General features: G+C 38.3%; 1 protein-coding gene across 3 annotated transcripts in view; it reads right to left on the bottom strand.

The window, feature by feature from the left end:
• The window catches only part of SPAG16 (sperm associated antigen 16), an 886,848-nt gene that overhangs the window by 238,832 nt on the left and 629,734 nt on the right, over nt 1-18,282 (bottom strand). For all 3 annotated transcript variants that reach the window (XM_058664972.1, XM_058664970.1, XM_058664971.1), the window contains exon 14: nt 6,804-6,869. In XM_058664972.1, the coding sequence (XP_058520955.1) occupies nt 6,804-6,869 (66 nt within the window). The remainder of the gene's footprint in view (nt 1-6,803; nt 6,870-18,282) is intronic.

The following is an 18,282-nucleotide window of genomic DNA, read 5'->3' as shown; positions in this document are numbered from 1 at the left end:
TTTATCTGAACTGAGACTGTGGATGGAACATGTTGCAATGGCAAGAGCTGGACTGGGAGGCATCCTGGGCTGAGCCAGGCAGCAGCAACTGCTGGTGAATGCTGAGACTGGGGGTGGGCAGTCTCAGACCAGGCAGCAGCAACTGCTGGTGAATGCTGAGACTGGGGGCGAGCAGTCTCAGACCAGGCTGCAGCATCTGCTGATTCATGCAAGACCTGGAGTCAGCACTGTGCCTAGTAGGGGAGCCTCCAGGACTCCTCTACTGGGGTGCTGCTTCTGTGTGTGTGTGTGTGTGTGTGTGTGTGTGTGTGTGTGAGAGAGCTGGGATTGTAGATGGGCTGGGCTGGGCAAGCTGTCACACCCTTTGACATGCACAGCATCAGATGGCAAATAACACCCGCAGCACACTCTTTCCCCATACTGAAATTTCTAATTTCAGATGACCGACCTCTATCCACAGGTGCTAATGCAGTTTGGCAGCAGGAGCATACCTTCCCTCCCCATACCTTCCCTCCCCAGGGGACAAAGGAAAAAGAAAAATTGAAACATCTGTCCTACCCAGCTTCCTCCATACCTGAACCTTCCGACCCTAATCAGAGGCCCACATGGGCATGCACCTCTCTCAATTATGTAAACAATTAAAAAGAAATATTAAAAATTTAAAAAGCAAAACAGGTTATTCTAAGAGGTTATTCTGATTTTAAGATATTATATAGTATTATATAGTATATATGGGACAAAATGATTTTTAAATGTAGGAACACTGAAACAATTCATATTTGTATAAAGAATAACATGTTACACATTCCTTAATTCTCTATTCTATTGTTGTTCCCACTTTGCCTGGATAGAAGCTACTGTAGTGATTTTCAGCGCACGTTTAGAAGTTCTGACTTATGCATCATCTAGTTGTAGTAATGAATAAGAACTGGCATCAAATATCAATATTATTGGCCTACCTAAATGGTAGCTGACATCAAGTTGGATTGCTGAAGAAGTCAACAAAATTGAAAGTTTTGTAGTTTGTAAATACTGCCTGACATCGTCTGTCCTTGAGAGGATCAATGGCATGACCTAAGTATTATCTGCATTCCATTATGTCTAAAGGCCAGATATTGATAATAAATACTTTGAGCTTAGATAAAAAAAAAGACTCAGATCAGAATTTCAGCTTGCTTTGCTAAAAATTGAGGATAACTTTTTAAGATAGGCAAGTGCAGGTGTTTGTTAATCAAATACTTAAGGAAAATATAATGTGAGTTCCTTTAGGTCTACATACTAACAATCTTTTTCAGTCAAATTTAAAACTCCAAACCTTCTAATAATTACATGACATGTACCAATATGAAAGAGACACAATACCCTTATTGTATGTTTTTTAGTAAGAGCTCAAGTTTAATAGAATAAGTTTAGAATCTTGTTTCCTTTTAACAGGTACAAAATGTAAGCTTCACCTTTATGGTTTAACAATCACATGAAATTAAAAAACAAAATATGAAGAATTATGCTATAAAATGATATGTGTATATAAATGAGTTTGTTTTTAAATTTATTTTTACTTATTAAACTAAAATTGCTGGAAATAAACATTAGCTCCAATAATAATAGTTTCAGAAATAATACCATTTTCTAATTTCTATGTACATAATATTATTTTCTAATTTCCAAATACATTATATTTGTTATTCTTGCTGCCTCTTTTATTGCTTATTTAACAGAAGAACTAAGATTTTCTTAATATATTTTATGAATGGCAAAATCCAGGTCCAAAAATACTATTAGGAATAAAATATAACTTGAATTGGGTAATTGTCTGCTTCAAACAAGTGGTATACCATGTCACAGAAACTTTCTAAGGAACAGTTCATCTGACCTGATAATTAAATGAGCTTAGTTTGCAGCTCAGCATCCAGAGAACTTGGAAGGCTAATAAAATTTAAATAAATATGATAGAATGATAGTGGGGGTGTAATGAAAGTGTTACGCTTATGTTTGCTCAGAGCTTTGAATGCATTCATTTATTCATCACTTGTTTGAGTCCCACATATGCAAAACAAGCCAGCCTTGATGTTGGAGATAATGAATCAAACAACATTGAGACTATCCTTTTCTCATTGCTTTCCGTTGAATCCCAGGACAGAAAGGTTTTCGAAAAAAAGTGAACAGACAAAAAGCCTCAAGACAATTGCTAACTCTGACTCATTCTCCCTCTTCTGTCTGGGATGAATAGGATGATATTTACCAAGAAGATAACTCTGCAAAAGGGATCAGCTGAGATGATGGAAGAGCAAAAACTTTTTTTTTAATGAATTAGAGATATGCAGGCTGAGACAGCTAATCGTGAATCTGCATTTCAGGATGGGGTTTATTTGGAGATCATAAGCATACAGGTGAAATTAAGAAAAAATCTGATGCAGTACAAGATTTTAGATGGAGTCTTGGCACAGGTTGACAATTAACAGAAATCTATGAAGAATTCAGAACAGTAGTGGCTACTGGTAGTTTTCCTCTCAGGACTCAAGATAGGAAAAGGTTTTATGTGAGAATAGCAAGTAATTTAACAATAATGGAGAAATATTAGAGAAGTGGTCATTAGCTCAACAAGAAAATTTAAAGCCATTTCAGAGAACTTGCAGCTAGGAGATGATTTCATCCCTTTATTTGAGGTTGCTGTGGTCATTTGAGTAGCAAGCCACCATGAGATTGGAGCCTGTACCACCAACTCTATTTTCAGATAAATTTGCAAGAATATATTTCCAAAAATTGAAATAGTAAAAGTAAAGTTGATGTAGCCAAGAAAGATACAGCGTGTTATCAAAAAGATCTAAAAAAAAATTAGTCACAATGTCATATAGAGAACTAAAACATAGAACATATAAATAAAGAAGACACACGCATGGAGAACTAAAAATAAATTTCAGCGTACTTATGAAAAGGAGTTTCTAAATGAAAGACAAGAGGGACTTAGCAAGAATATATACATATATGTAAAGAAATAATGGCTATCATATGTATATAATGACTATACTATATATAAAATATATTTATACTGTATCTACTATACAGTATTATCCTAAAACATCATTTTGAATGTGTATATATATCATTTTCTTTTTCTTTTTTTAATATTTATTTATTTCCATTGCAAAGACCCACAGACAGAAAGAGAGACAGAGAGAAAGATCCTCCATCCACTGATTCATTCCTTAAGTGGCAACACTGGCCTGAGCTGAGCCAATCTGAAGCCAGGAGCCAGGGAGCTTTCTCAGGTCTCCCACGTGGTTGCAGGGTCCCAAGGCCTTGGGCCATCCTCCACTGCTTTCCCAGTCTACAAGCAGGGAGCTAGATGGAAGTGGAGCAGCTGAGATACAAACTGGCACTCATGTGGGATCCTGGCGCATGCAAGGTGAGGACTTTAGCCACACCTAGGCTACCACGCAGGGCCTATAATATTTTCAAAATTGTGGAAAGTCAAGTGTGCTGACCACTGAGAGAGCAATTCAAGTCCTAAGAAATAAAGCAAGGAAATGGCTCACCATGGAGATACATTGTGGAAAATTTGAAAATGTAAGGATATTTTATTTTTATAGAAAAAAATGCCAAACAGATGACCTAGGTTGGATCAGGCTGAGAGTAGGTTCCCACTGGAAACAAAGGTGTCATAAGAAAATAGAGTGGCAAGAGAGAAACAAAATGATATCTTCAGATACATAAATACCAAGGAAGTATACAAACTACACACTTCCTAAAAGACTACCAGGGGATATTCTTCAACAGGAAGAAAATGAAACCTTGAGGTAAGGAAGGCAAAAAGATAACTCAATCATAGGCGAACAACAATCAAACATATTGGCCATAAGCATTACCTGTTTTTCATAACTCATTTCAAGGTGAGACTAAATTGCAAAAGAAAAAGAATAACACAGAAAATGTGTAATTTAAGTCCAACAAGAGCCCCAGGAAGGTAGGATGGAATCTTCTTGCCAATCAGGGAACTGGTGAACCTACTGGAAAACTGAAGCAACCGGAGATCCTGTATCTACACAGAACTTGAGTGATGATGTCTATCCCAACAGGCATCAAATGTTGAGCAAAGCTCATCAACTGACTACTTTCCAAGAACAAGGATGCTCTCTACAATGATCACAACACCACAATGGTCAAACTCAGGGATTTCAGCTCTGATGCTTTCTTATGTTAGCACAGTCCATACTCTGTTTGGTGTTCATGAGCTCAACCTTGATGGCTTGTTTGGATGTGAACTGTGTCACACGGCCATGTCCAGGACAGACTCTCCCATGTCTCAGGGCTCTGAAGCCACTACTGCCCTCCACCTCACATACGCCTTAGCAGACCTGTGACAGCAAACACATTCTTCAAAAGAACACTAGAGAACACAATCTATGAGGTGGCACAATAAAGCAAAATTTCTTAGTAGCTAATGAATGTGTGCAGTAAGCAAAGATGAATAGGCAATTTTCAGTTAGGCTTTAAGATGTTGGTTTTGCAGAACCAACCCAGCCAATTGCAACCACCAGCTGATCACCAGCTGTGCCGGGCCCTGTACTTGCTAGTACATACAAGAATCTGGTCTGGGAACACCTCAGATAAAATCTCTTTGGGGATCTCCCCAGTCAAAATGCCGGACTCAGAACTCTAAGCAAGAAAAGACAGAAGACAGAACAAGTCCATCAACCACCTCAGCTATATGTTGGCAGCAAAATACTGGGCAAATGGAGACCCTATGATGGACTATGTCAATTAGTGGATTCTTCAACGACCTCATCGTGCTTGGAGTGGTGAGAGTGGCAGCGATTCATAATTGGTGAACTATCAAAACCACTTGAGCAAGTATCTCAGAGCATGCCCCACATCTGGGACCTGGGGTGGGTGGGAAACTGGGTGGGGCTTCTCCCTCAATATCCCCCCTTTACCTCAAATACATGAAGGAAACAATATGGAAATAACAGTCTTACCCACTTTCCTATAACCCTTGAACCTTTTTTACCCTAATAAACTATGTAAAAATTGTCAAAAATATAATAATAATAAAATAAATAAATAATATATTTTTTTAAAAAGATGTTGGTTTTAAGTAATGCTGTAACAATCCTTTCGGTAAGAACACAATGTATACAGAAAAACTGGTCAGTGACTTTGACACTGGATACCTGGATTTCATATCCATCATCTTGCTCTCTGAAATATGTATAATTAATGTGTGTCTTCCTTTATTGCTGATTCAATACACTTATCTTGTGTATTTTCATATTTATTCAGTTTACTATTTGGAATGTTAAATGGTTTGTCTTTTTCAGTTATGCTAAACTTACCAAAATGCCTGAGTTAGAAAATATTAGTTGACTGCATTTTAGTTTCCATCTCATTTTCTTAAGGCATGTGAAGTTAGAAGGCATTTAATAGAATCGCAGCATAACTATCCTACAGCATATGAGGCCACAGTGCATAAAAGTTGCTTTACTAACCCAGAAATAAAATTTTACTTGGTGTCTACATTCAATCCTCCTTAATATGGTGCTGTTCAACTAATTGGTGCACCACAGTCAATTAAGCAGAATAGTCTTCACAAAGAGAAATCTGTTAAAACATAATGGTGACTGAGCCTATCATTAAAATGTTCAAGACAGACAGCACCACTAGCACAGCTACAGTGGGAGCAATCAGCATTTCCTGAGATGACATAATTTGTCATGAGCATTTTTCCTCTTTTTGGAAGACTAATAACATCACGATAGTAACAGAATTTTGACTATGCTGTCACTTTGAAGTCAGATGGTAGTAATCTACAAGGTTTCTTTTTATTTAATTAGGAAAGAAAAATGCAAGAAATTCAGATTTTCACTCTTCTGGAAACTCACAAATCAAAATGTTAGCTATAATTAAATCATGGGATGCGAAGGAACCTGAGAGGTCATCTCTTCGGTCAATTCACTTACTATCTGCACCCCAAACAGACACCAGCAGTTGGCTTAGCACTGCAAAGGAATGCTTCTCAATGTCATTGTTGGTAAGATTCTCCTTATATCTATACACCCTCAACTGCAGAGAAAACACTTTGTCAGTGTGTGTATTCTAAACCGAAGATAATTCCTGTTGATTTTGGTGTTATTCTGCAGGTTTCTTTTCAAGCACATTTTTTATGATTCTGCATTAAAGTTTAATATGATCTATATTCCACTATCTTTTTAAAGACCAACTTATATTAAAGACTCATAACAATACATTGAAAAGGGGTTTGAATACAATAGAATTTCCCATGATTCATGCCACAACTTGGTGCATCTGTGTAAATGCTTTTGTTTATACACATTTTAAAATTCTGCAATATTATTCAATCTGGGTTTCAGTGTTTCTGATTAAATTTAAATTTGTTCTCATCATACTAACACTATTTTTTGTCTTGGAAATTTGATGCATAAAAATAAATTTACAAAGCAGGCTTTGGCTCAACTGTTAAAATACCTTTGGTGATACCCACATCCCCTCCTTTGGAATGCCTGGTTGAATTCCCTGATTTACTTCCAATCTCACTTCCTGCTAATCAAAGACAGGTGCTAGCTCAAGGACTAGATTTCCTTCCACTTAGGCAGGGTGGCCATGGCTAGACTGAGTTCCAAGCTAAGGACTTCGGCCATGTCCTTCACTGAACTGTGGAGGGAAGGTACTCTTTGCATTTTCATGCTGCCCCAAGCCTTTCAGATAAAATGAACATAAATTTTAAATTCTTATAGGTAATTTTTATATGAAGCATTAAAATAATCTGTTAGGAGATGTCAACTTACCATAGGAGAGAAGGTGGCATCATTAATGGAATGCAAGTGACCATATAGTGACTGCTCACATTTACCCTAAAAAGACAAAGCAGAAATAAAATTAAAGATTTCATTTTGATGCATAAAAAGGGATTGAAAGACATTTTTTAAAGTTAGTCATTTATGTACTTATTGTCCAAACGTAATAACGTTTTCACAACAGGAGACAAGCTTTTGCTGTCAACCAGCACTCAGGATAGGGCTGTGCTGGGTAACTGTGCTGTGGTTGGTATCCACAGCAAAATTCCATTATTCTTTCTTTTACATCATTGAGCTGGGGGGATGAACTCTCACCAAGCAGCTCCATTTCACCTTCATCATTGGTTTCTATCTCTGGGACTAAAGACTGAAACCCCTTATAGCATTTCAAAACAGAATTTCCAACACTCATGAGGAAGGAGGCAAGGCTGGTTTTTGTTGTTGTTGGCTTTCAATTAAAGAATCTCATAATTTTCAGTTCAGTATTAATATGTACAAAACATCATGAAATGTGTACAGTGATATTTTAGTATAAGTGTTTGTTAAGAAATTCATATTTTGTATCTATTCTATCACACTAATTTTTCCAATCAATAGGTAAAATTAAAATAGGAAAGATGGACCTGTGACACATTACAAGGCAGCTCCAAACGAGGAACCTCAGATTGGCATATGAAGGTACAAAGGGTATTTTTGAGAACGCTTTGGAAATATCCCAAATGCCATTGAAGAACCACAGAAAGATGTATCTGGATGGTTTTCTGAAGCTTTTTGCCATCAGAATTCAGATTTCATTCAACAGTTTAACAGATGTTTTTCAGCAATTAAGATGTACAAGGCACAATTCTAGATACTTAGCAGAACTCAACAGATCAAACCAAGAATCTGGCCCTGTGAAAAAGGCATATCAAGTAGCAAGATGCAGTTTGGCCTCACTCAGAAGGTAAAGTTTGAACAAGGACTGAAGGTTGCACAGCCCACTGGCTACCTGGAGGAAGCATCTTTCACATGCAAAGCTCTCAGGTGGAAATCCACTTGTCATGTTTGTGGAGCTACAGGGAAGGTTTCGCCTTATTTCTTTGGCCACCTTGTACTTACATCAAAATTTTTGAGTCTGGGAGAAATTTACAGAAAGCCCTACAAAATGAGATATTAATGCTAGGGCGTCACTACAATGCCACCTAATTATTATTGATCATCCATACTATATTTATGAACTAAGCAAAAGTAGAAATGTCTTATTACTAAGCTATTTCTTCCTATTGCAGTGTATTCATCAAGTTAACTTTCAAATATACATTTATAAAATCAAGATATGCTACTAATCCTTGTTTAGAGAATGCAAAATCTTACCATATATAAAAATTTCACAGGAGTACATTAAACCATGTTGGCACTCACTCTTGGAGCTTACACTTTCCCCTTGTTAATCTGGTTCAGCATTTTTCTACTGTTATAACTTCACAGTAGTTGCACCAAAGTTTTAGAATCATCCAAATCCCCAAAGTAGAAGCAAATTACTTACAAAGTCAAAAAGACAAAGTATGCAATGTTATAATTGAAAAAGATACATTGTAATTGTATTTTACATATTATCATGGATCTTTCACATTTCACTTTGAGAAATAATAGACAATGATATAATACACTTTTACCATGTGTATCATGTGTGCTAATATTTTTACAAAGATTTAAATCACCAGATTCATCTTAAAATATTTTTGCATTAATGTACTTTTCGCATTTGATCTTCTTCTAACTTCAGGGTCCCTAAACTATTTGATTAATTGGTAAGGAAAATGTAGTTTTCTGATTCAAATCCCACATGCCAAGTTTTAATTCAAAGTAGCGTCTCTAAGGCACTCCTGAAAAGCCCTGGAAATATGGGGTTATAATGGAAATGCTGACGGGCCACATTTATGCTGTTACAACAAAACCTGACTCAAAGATAAATGTTTCATGAATTAAGTCAAAAAAATCCTTTCTATCCAGCTTTGTTCCCAAGATAAAAGTGAATCTAGTCTTTTTATGGTGTAGGGAATATGTGGGTTACTAATATTCTAGTCTGCAAACAGCCTTAATCAAAAGCAGTTCCCAAACTGGGATATTAAAATTTGGAATATTAACTCTGAAGAATTCTTGTCAGATTTTTTTTTTATTTCAGAAGAGTGGGAAAAATGAGGGGGAAAAGTATCATGTGACCAAACACTGCTCTAGCATTTGATTATCTCCGAGAGAAAAGCTGTGTGTCCCTGGAAGTAGAATTCTTTCTCTCTTAATTCTTGGATCAGATACCTCATGGCTGTGCGACCTTAAACAAATTGTTTCAAATCACTGTGCTTCCTTTGCTGACTGTATTATTAATTAGAATTGTAAAACAGCTGGTGGGCTACAAAAAGAAAGACCCAATCCACTGAAATGCTGATGACTTTCCATCAACAGCATCACGCTGTCTTTCTGCTGAGCTTCAAATCTAAACTTCTCTCCTCGTCCTTAGAGAGGCCAGGGGAGGCCTAAGTAGTGTGTCTCTGCTGCCTTCCCCTTGCTCTGAACCTTGTCATCAGGACTCCCTGGCTCTCTGGATTCTATTTGAATTCAGTCAGAGGCATGTGCCAGCAGGATACGGACGAGTAGAGAGGATAGATGAATGACCACTTTTGCTTCCTTTCTGTTCAGCTGACATTTGTCACTGGCCCTATTGTCTACCAAACCCTACAACTCCAGTTGGATACCTCTTCCATTACTACAGTTTCTGCTGTGTTTCCTACTGCTTTCCATCCCATTCCTTTGGGAATGCCTGGGTGCTGTTTTGGCATCCTTAATCCTGCCCACATCTCTGGACATACTCAACCAGAGTTTACTCTACATGGTCTCAATTTCCTAATGATGACATACCTGAAACAGTATGTCACATATAATTTACAAAAGAAAATTTTAAATTATTACTTCTCAACTGCCTTCTTTGATTCTCACCAAAGCACTCCTTTCTACATGCAAATGAGATCAAGAAAAAAAGAAAAGTTCTAGGTTATCAAAAATCTGGTTTTCAGAACATCTATTCCCCAAACCTCATCCCAAATCTTCCAGGACATCAATTTTTTATTTTAAATACAGCCCTGCTATGACCAAAATCTGTTCCTCTTCATCACTGGTACTCTGATCCAGTACAGTATCTTGGGGAGCCTGGATGTATCAGCAGCCTTTTTATTGGTCTCCTTGCCTCTACTTTCACCCCACATCCCATTCAGCTCTCAGTGCAACTAGATGAGGCAGCAACAACACACCCAGAATCTGATTATATCATGTTATGCTCTTGCTTCCAGCCATCCAATATATGACTGTTGTCATAAGAATAAATCCAAACTCTTCATCTGGACTCAAAGTTTCCATCTTGGTTGGCTCCTGTCTCTGTATCTGATTCTATCCTTCATCACTTTGCCTTGATGTTCACTACTTAACTTTATTGTCAGGCTTTTCCTTGGCCAGAGTCATGGCATCCAGATCAGAGGATGACACACAGCATCCCTGTCGAAAGATGAGCTTGGAGTGATTTGAGATCTTCCCCTGAAGCACTAGTTTACACTCAATGGGGATACAAGCTCAAGAACTTCCGTCCATCTCTGAAGATTTGTTTAAATTTTAAACCTGAAGCTTCTTTAGTTTTTCTCTTCTCTATCCTCTTATCATCTCCTGACTTGGGACTCAGTTTTTCAGGTTAGGGGTTCACTACTGTTGTACATAGTCCTAAGGTAACCACATCCTACGTTTGGTTCTCACTTCTCTCACTCCATCATGGAAAACTGAGATGCAAAAGATAACAGGATGCTCTTTCAGTGAATAAATGGCTTGCAGTCTGATCCAGCAGCCGTCTATGATGTCCTAGGATAATAAATGTCCACGTAGATATAAGCATATCAGATTGTCATAGTGACCCTCTGGTAACATGTTCCTACTTTCGTGCTTGTTTTTCTATCTGGGACTTTCCTCCTCGAATGTATAGGTGACCTTGTATTTTCTAATTTGCTTTCAACTCAGTCCCTTTTGCTGATGTTCTAACATCCATTGATGATTCTTAGGTGTAGCCAGTGCAGTCAAAGAAACTATCTTCTGATAACCATTTCTCTTTTCTTATGTGCATACTATGTCAATGGTCATGCTGTGAATGAGACCTGAGCTTCCATTACATCAAATATCTGAGATGTATAGGTTCAACTCTTACCACAGGTATCAATAACTACTAAATGAGTCAATCAGTAACCAAAGCTACTTAATATATTTCATTTATAATTAGTTTCCTGCCACTAGAATTAAGCTCCATCAGAGGAACCAGTTTATCTTTTCTACCACCTTACTATCCCAAAGGCCTACAAAAGCTCTGGTAGAATTCGATAAACTGTTGATGAATGAAAGAGTAAGCACAGTTGCAAAGAAATTTATAAACCCATAAGGTAAGTCACCTTAACCTTAAGGTGTAGGAATAGGAAGCATGTGAGGTCAAACTTTTCCAGTGTTCTTCTTTCTAGGTAAACTGGTACACTCCTGGCCCTTATGAACCCAAACCCTTATAATGTAAAAGCAGGTCCAGCTTCCTGTCTGTCTCCCTTAACCTCAAGTGTCTTTGCATGTGCTTTATCAAAAAGAATGTGACTTAAGAGAGTAATCCAGCTGATCTTACAAGGTCAAAGACTCAATCTATTGCTTCACCAATAGATAAAATTCTTGATGGCCAGTGTGTTGGAATTCCAAGTCTGTGCAGAATTAACTGCCATCCTCACATAACCCCCACACCAACTAGGACTCACTTGGCCATTATGAACTCTCTCAAGATCACAGCATCACTCACTGATCAATTAAAGGATGGTCACGAGCACCACTCACCAATGATTAACTTGGACATGAGCTGATCATGTCCTTTTAGGAACTTGGGTATGAGCTGATCACGTACCTATCAGCCCCTTTTTCAATCTACAAGGATCTTCATTCCACAATACCTGCAGAACCTTGGTTCCCTGCTCTGTGCTTTGCAATGAATGCTTTCTTTCTTCCATCATGCCAATGTTAGTGACTGGTTTATGTGTATCAGGCAAGCTGACCCAGTCTGAGGCTTCTACCACAATACCTCTACCCAGTCTGGGGAGTTGTTTGACAACAATGGCATGGTTGTACAACATGACAGTAGGTTCTGGCCCAAGCATTGGGAGAAGAAACACTGTCATAATCCTTTCACATTCCCTAAGCCCACCTTTCCAGACCTTAATTCTAGGGCAATGCCTTCCAGGACTTCTTTTCACTCTGGCAGAAACCAACACATTTTAGGTGGTGGCTCCTGGAGAGAAAATTCCCTGCTCCTGCTCTGTGAGACAGGGAGCAAGAACTAAGTATGAATGCTGCAAGATTAGAGGTTGGTAGTTACTATAATACAAAACGGCCTGGCCTGACTGCCACCTGTTTGACACAAGATCAATTTTGTCTCGTTAGTGTATTAAATGAATTAACTGCCATTGTAAACAATGCTATTGGAAAAATTTTAAAAACTATCAAAATTCTAACAATTAAAAAATCTAAAAATGATGTCCCAATATCATAAATAATCACACATTTCCACTAAAATCTTTAAGTAGTCAGTGCTCACACATTTTCATTCTCATTATAATGCGAATTTAGCCAATGAATTCTGTATTCTTCTGACAAATTTTAAGATTTAAAATCATAAAGTGAGCCCACCAAACTTAGATTTTTTTCCCCCGTAGAATATCTTTAAAAATGACTCTTTTTCTGAGGTGTTAAAGCAACTTTAATTTAGCAACATATACTTTAAATAAGTAAATGCAAATATCCTAGAGGCTTAGCTCAATGAATTTTTATATATGAATATTTTAAATCTGTGTAACTTCTACTCAGATTAAGACATAGAATATTCTTATTGTTCCAGAAAGATTTTACATGCTCATCGCTTTATAAAACATTACCACATTGTTATTACTAACTACATTTTTTTTTTGAGAACAGAAATGGAAGTATATGGTTGTGATGTCAAATATTATGAAAGCTATCCAATGAAAAGTTAGTCTTCTAGTCCTGGCAGCCTCTATATGTAACCACTGTAATCTTGTCTTTTGTGTACTTCATAAATAATTCTATGCACATGCAATCATTTATTCTGTCTCATGTCTCTATCACAGTCTCATATAAATTAAACCATAATACATTATGAACATTTTTGTGGTGGTGAAGAATGAGATGCTGGGTTTAGAACTCAGCTCACTGGAAAGTTATTGCTAATACTCCTTTCAGTATAAACCCTATGTTAAGTACTCATACATGATAACTTTAAATCTTTACCGTGTAAAGCTGTTAATTTTTTTAACGTTTAGGATCTGGAGAAAAGGAGGGAAGAATGGTGGGTGGAGAGAACGCCAAGAGGGAAGGAGAGAGAAAAAGAGAGAGAGAGAGAGAGAAAAGAGAGGGAGGGAGAAAGGGAGAGAATGAGTTCTCAGCCATTGGTTCATTCCCCAATTGCCCACAGCATCTGGAGCTGGGCCAGGGCTGAAGCCTAGTACTGGGAACACAATCAGGTCTCTCACTTGGGTGGTAGGGAACCAAGTCCTGAGCCATGTCTATTGTTAGCCCCTAATCCCATGCCTTCACTACCCATTAGCAAGAAGCTGGTGTGGGAGATTGTCCCTGGATCTCCACCTGCCAAGCCCCTATGGGAAGTCGTGGGCACATGGCACACTGTGCCCTTGGCTGACAGATCCCAACATGGCCTGTTCACTGGACATGTAACAATAGTGATGGGCTGTACCACAGTCTCTCCCTACTCTGCCAGGACTTCCTCTGTAAACAGTTCTAGGAAGTCAAATGTTATATTCATCCTGCTTTTCAGCATGCAATGAATGAAGTCTGCCCTAAGATACAATTTCCTATACTTTCTTTGCTTCCTGACCTTTAACTTCATTGGACGGTCCAGAGAGATAGATCTGTTAGCCAGTCACAATGTTGTTGTTGGCTCAAAGTACTGTCACGACCACCCTTCTGCCAGCCCTGTTCTCCTATATAAGCTTATGACTTCTGTCAAATAAATGAATATCCTTCACCACCAGCTTGTCTCCAGTGTCTCTGTTGCAGAAGAAAACTGTTACCTCACCCCTTGGTGGTCCTGGGGCCTGCTGGACAAAAGACCCCCAAGAACTGGCACCCAAACAGGGAACTTGAGAGTCTGAGATTTCGAGACTTCGAGAATTTGAGACTTCAAGAGTTCAAGAGTTTGAGATTTTGAGAGTTTGAGTCTTCGACCTTCAGGTAAAAGTGAGTGATGTCCCAGCCTTGGTTTGTGGACTGAGATTTGTGCTCTGACCAGAGAGCGCTGAGATTATCACCATGGTTTGTGGTTTCAGGTTTTGCCTGGTGGTGGGCACTCTAGTTTGTGCTCTAAGATTTTGGCCTTTTGGTTTGGTTTCAATGTGAGAAGATTTTTGCTTTTTTGTGGAGCTCGTGGCACATGGGTGCTCTTGTTTCCTTGACTGTGTCTTACTGTAAACATGGGTCAAATAAGTTCAAGTGACTTAGAATCAAAATGCGGAGTCAGACCGCCCTGGAGACAAATTCCTCTGACTCTCAGGAGAGTGATGTTGAATCTCATCTTAGTGCAGAAGAAAATGCACATGATGGGCCTGGCAGCATGGCCTAGCGGCTAAAGTCCTCACCCTGAAAGCACTGGGATCCCATATAGGTGCCGGTTCTAATCCCGGCAGTTCCACTTCCCATCCAGCTCCCTGCCTGTGACCTGGGAAAAGCAGTGGAGGACGGCCCAAAGCCTTGGGACACTGCACCCGTGTGGGAGACCTGGAAGAGGTTCCTGGCTACTGGCTTTGGATTGGTGGAGCACCAGCCGTTGCAGCCACTTGGGGAGTGAATCATCGGATGGAAGATCTTCCTCTCTGTCTGTCCTCCTCTATGTATATCTGACTTTCCAAAAAAAATAAATAAATCCTAAAAAAAAAAAAAAGAAAGTGCACATGAATCATGTTTGGAAGGGAAACGAAATGAGGTGCTGCCATTAAGCAGTTCAGCCCAGCAGGGGGAGGCAATTGCCCTCAGGTAACTCTTGCTAACTTTGCTCCAGACCCAGCTACGGGGAGAACCCACAGCCTACAGTGGAGCTGCCACCACTGCCACCGCCACCTCCACTGGTTTTGAGTCCCCCTATGCCACCCCAGATGGAGTCAACCCCCCACTCAGGCTGAGCCTACCACTCCCTGGAACTCTGTTCTGGCCAAGCAGGTAGGGCTGCGAGCACCTGGGCCACAACACAACCAGCCCCTCCCCCAAACCCATGGGGGTGCAAGTTTCTTCTGGAAGCATTCCCAGTTAATAGGATTATCTCTATGCAGGGGGAGATCCAGGGGCAATCTTCTACAGGCTGGAAGCAGGAGCAGGTGCAGGTCCCAAGCCCAAGCATTCTAATCAGAATTGTCGGCCAGACCACCAGCAGCTCACTGGGCCAAGTGACTGCCTGACCATTAAAAAGAAAGTCCCCATCAACCAATGGAGAAATCTGTGCTAAGTGAATGACGTAACAGCTACACCAATAAGAGATATCACCATTAATTGACTGATTTCTGATTTCATTTTGTTTGTTATTCTACTTAAAACATTTTGCCATTGCATAAAATAAGACTCGTCACTATGTGACAATGATTACTATATCCATGGTAACAAACACTAGAACTAGTTTAACCACATCTAATCAATTCATAATAGGTTTGCAACTCTGCTTACAAGAAGAAAAAAATCAGTATTAGTTCTGAAACTAATTAATGACAATTCATTCAGGTGAACACTCCTCTGAAAATTAAACAGTCAATCCATTGGCCAGTGGATCACAGCAATGAACATGTTTCTAAACTAATACAAACCTTGCTGTCTTGTAAGGACAAAAAATAAACCTCACTGACCTTCACAAGCTAGTCTTATAAAACTGACTCTCAATTCACTCCTGTCCCTGTAATCAACATAATCCAAGTGACTTCTTCACCCAAAATGGATTAATAAGATCCTCAGCAGGATCTGCTCAGTGGTTAGGACTCTGCCCCAAATGACTCTCCCACAATAAGTGTACCACATTAGGGGGTCTTCACGAAGTTTGTGGAAGATAAGAAAATAGAACTATGCATGGATTTCAATATTTCTTTTGTATCAAAATAAGTCTCTTTTTAATTCCATTTCTTTCATGAACTTTTTGAAGCAGTCTTGTACATTCAGCTTTGGGGTTCCAGATAGTGTGTGATGTTCTGATCCTTAGAGGCAGCGAAGTGTCAGTTTCTTGGAACGCTGCAACAAAAAGGCACAGCTTTGGGTGGTTTAAGCAGAAATGCATTTTGACACACTCATGGAAGCTGCAAGTCCAAGGACAAGGTAATAAGCAGGATTGGCCTTGTTATGAAAATCCTGTCTACTGGAAGTCCTAACCCCTTCTTATAAAGACACAGCTCAGATCAAATCCGGCCCACCTCAATGACTTCAATTAAACTTTAAAGAGCCTATCTTCAACTACAGTTATCTTCTGAGGTACTGGGGATTAGGACAAGAAAACACTGATTTGAGGGGGGACAAAATGTAACCCTTAAAAGTGGCTAAAGGTATCTTTATTTTGTCATTCATAAGTTATCTTAGGAATGCTATAGCCATTTTGGCATTCCAGGGTTGCAAAATTTAAACAGTGATGCCTTCCTTCATAGTCTTAAAATGGTATGAATTACATATATATTAAATAGATGCACTTTGGGCTTATATAAGATATCTCAAAATGAAAAATATTAAGTCATATGTGATTGTGTATATATATATATATATTACATATATAAAATAGACGAATATTATACATGACTTTAATATGATTGTTAAGGGCACAGGTATCTGTTGTGAAATGGTTGGGAACTGCATTTGGGCTTTGCAGGAACAATGTGAAGCTTAGTTTCCTCTTCAGTAAAACAGGAACAATAAAAGTGTCTACATGACAGTGTCATGCTGAATATTTAACATGAATTTATGTAAAGTGCTCAGAATGCTGCCTGGGTTATAGTAAATATTGAACAGAGTGCTCAGTTTGCAAAATCTGATAGTAGAGATGATGTCTGTTATCACTTCATAACTATAATCACAGTGCTAACTGGATGACAGGCATTTAATAGGCATGTCTAAATGAAAACATACACGCACACCCCTGCATACATGCAGGCAGATCCTAGGAAAGGGATTAAGCTTGCTCAACATCACCTTTCACTCACCATATGGGCTTTGCCCTTTCGAAAATATTTAACAAAGGGTTAATCTTCCAGGACATTTAAATTCCACAAAAGATTACTCATAAGAGAATGCTGGGAGTTGACAGCCTAATGATTGCATCGCATACCCATTTGATATTTGTCAAGTTTTGCTCACTTCCTACACTTAAGCACGCTTTGTCTCTCCTCCTTCTCACAGTATTTAGTGCACTGTCTAGTTCACGGGATGGAATCATCCTTGTAAGTACATTTCAGAAAATAATTTCCAATCAAAAAGTTCCTAAATACTTTTTAAGAAAAAAATTCTCCAACTAAAACACATTAAAATCGAGAGAATTCTACCGTGACATTGTACTCTGGGAGTGGGTTTATTTCAAATTCCAAAATCAGTGAAAAGTACAATATTAAAAAGCAAATTGTGTCTGTGGGTAAGCAGAACTAACGCATATAGTAACAGTGAATAAAATTTCCTGTTCATTACCAGCCACATGCAATTTGTAGTTATCAAGTCTAAAAACTCATGTCATTAGGATTTTATAAAGTACCTTTTTTGAACTGAACAATTTGGAATATTTTAATGTATTACAATAATTCATATAAAACAGTTTCCATAAAACTTGCAAATATCTTTGAGGGGAAACATTTTAACCTTACAACTGTATAAACCGCTAAAATTAGGAGCACATTCAATTATTATTATTACTAAAATAATTCCATTGACATCTAAATTGGAAACAGCAATCATTAACAAGACTCCTAGTTTTGGTTATGTCATGAAAATAAGTAACCTTAACTGTAGAGGGATTAATTATACGTGTTAAAATGTTTGCTGAATTTCTGTGTAATTACCATGAGTTAAATATGCAAATTGAGTCCAATTAGCTTCATTTATTAATGTTAGTTTGCCTTACCTCTATAAAATTGCTACTGTGGATGTTTCTTAGCACACGCTATTTTTGATTTCTGTGTTTCACGCTGTAGTGCGAAGAAGGAGTTATTTTCCAGAAGGAAGAAGAACTTTCATGCAGAGTTCTTAATGCTATTTAGAAATGAGAATTTTAAAAACACACTCCGTTTGTTTGTTTGTTTGTTTGTTTGTTTTGAGGGGTTTCCGGAGCAATCCCATTTAGAAATGAGAATTTTAAAAACACACTATGTTTGTTTATTTGTTTGTTTGTTTTGAG

The sequence above is a fragment of the Ochotona princeps genome, chromosome 5 (assembly GCF_030435755.1).
Source record: "Ochotona princeps isolate mOchPri1 chromosome 5, mOchPri1.hap1, whole genome shotgun sequence".
Lineage (NCBI taxonomy): Eukaryota > Metazoa > Chordata > Mammalia > Lagomorpha > Ochotonidae > Ochotona > Ochotona princeps.
Note: the sequence above shows the minus strand (reverse complement) of the source record. Positions and strands in the feature narration are given on the sequence as shown.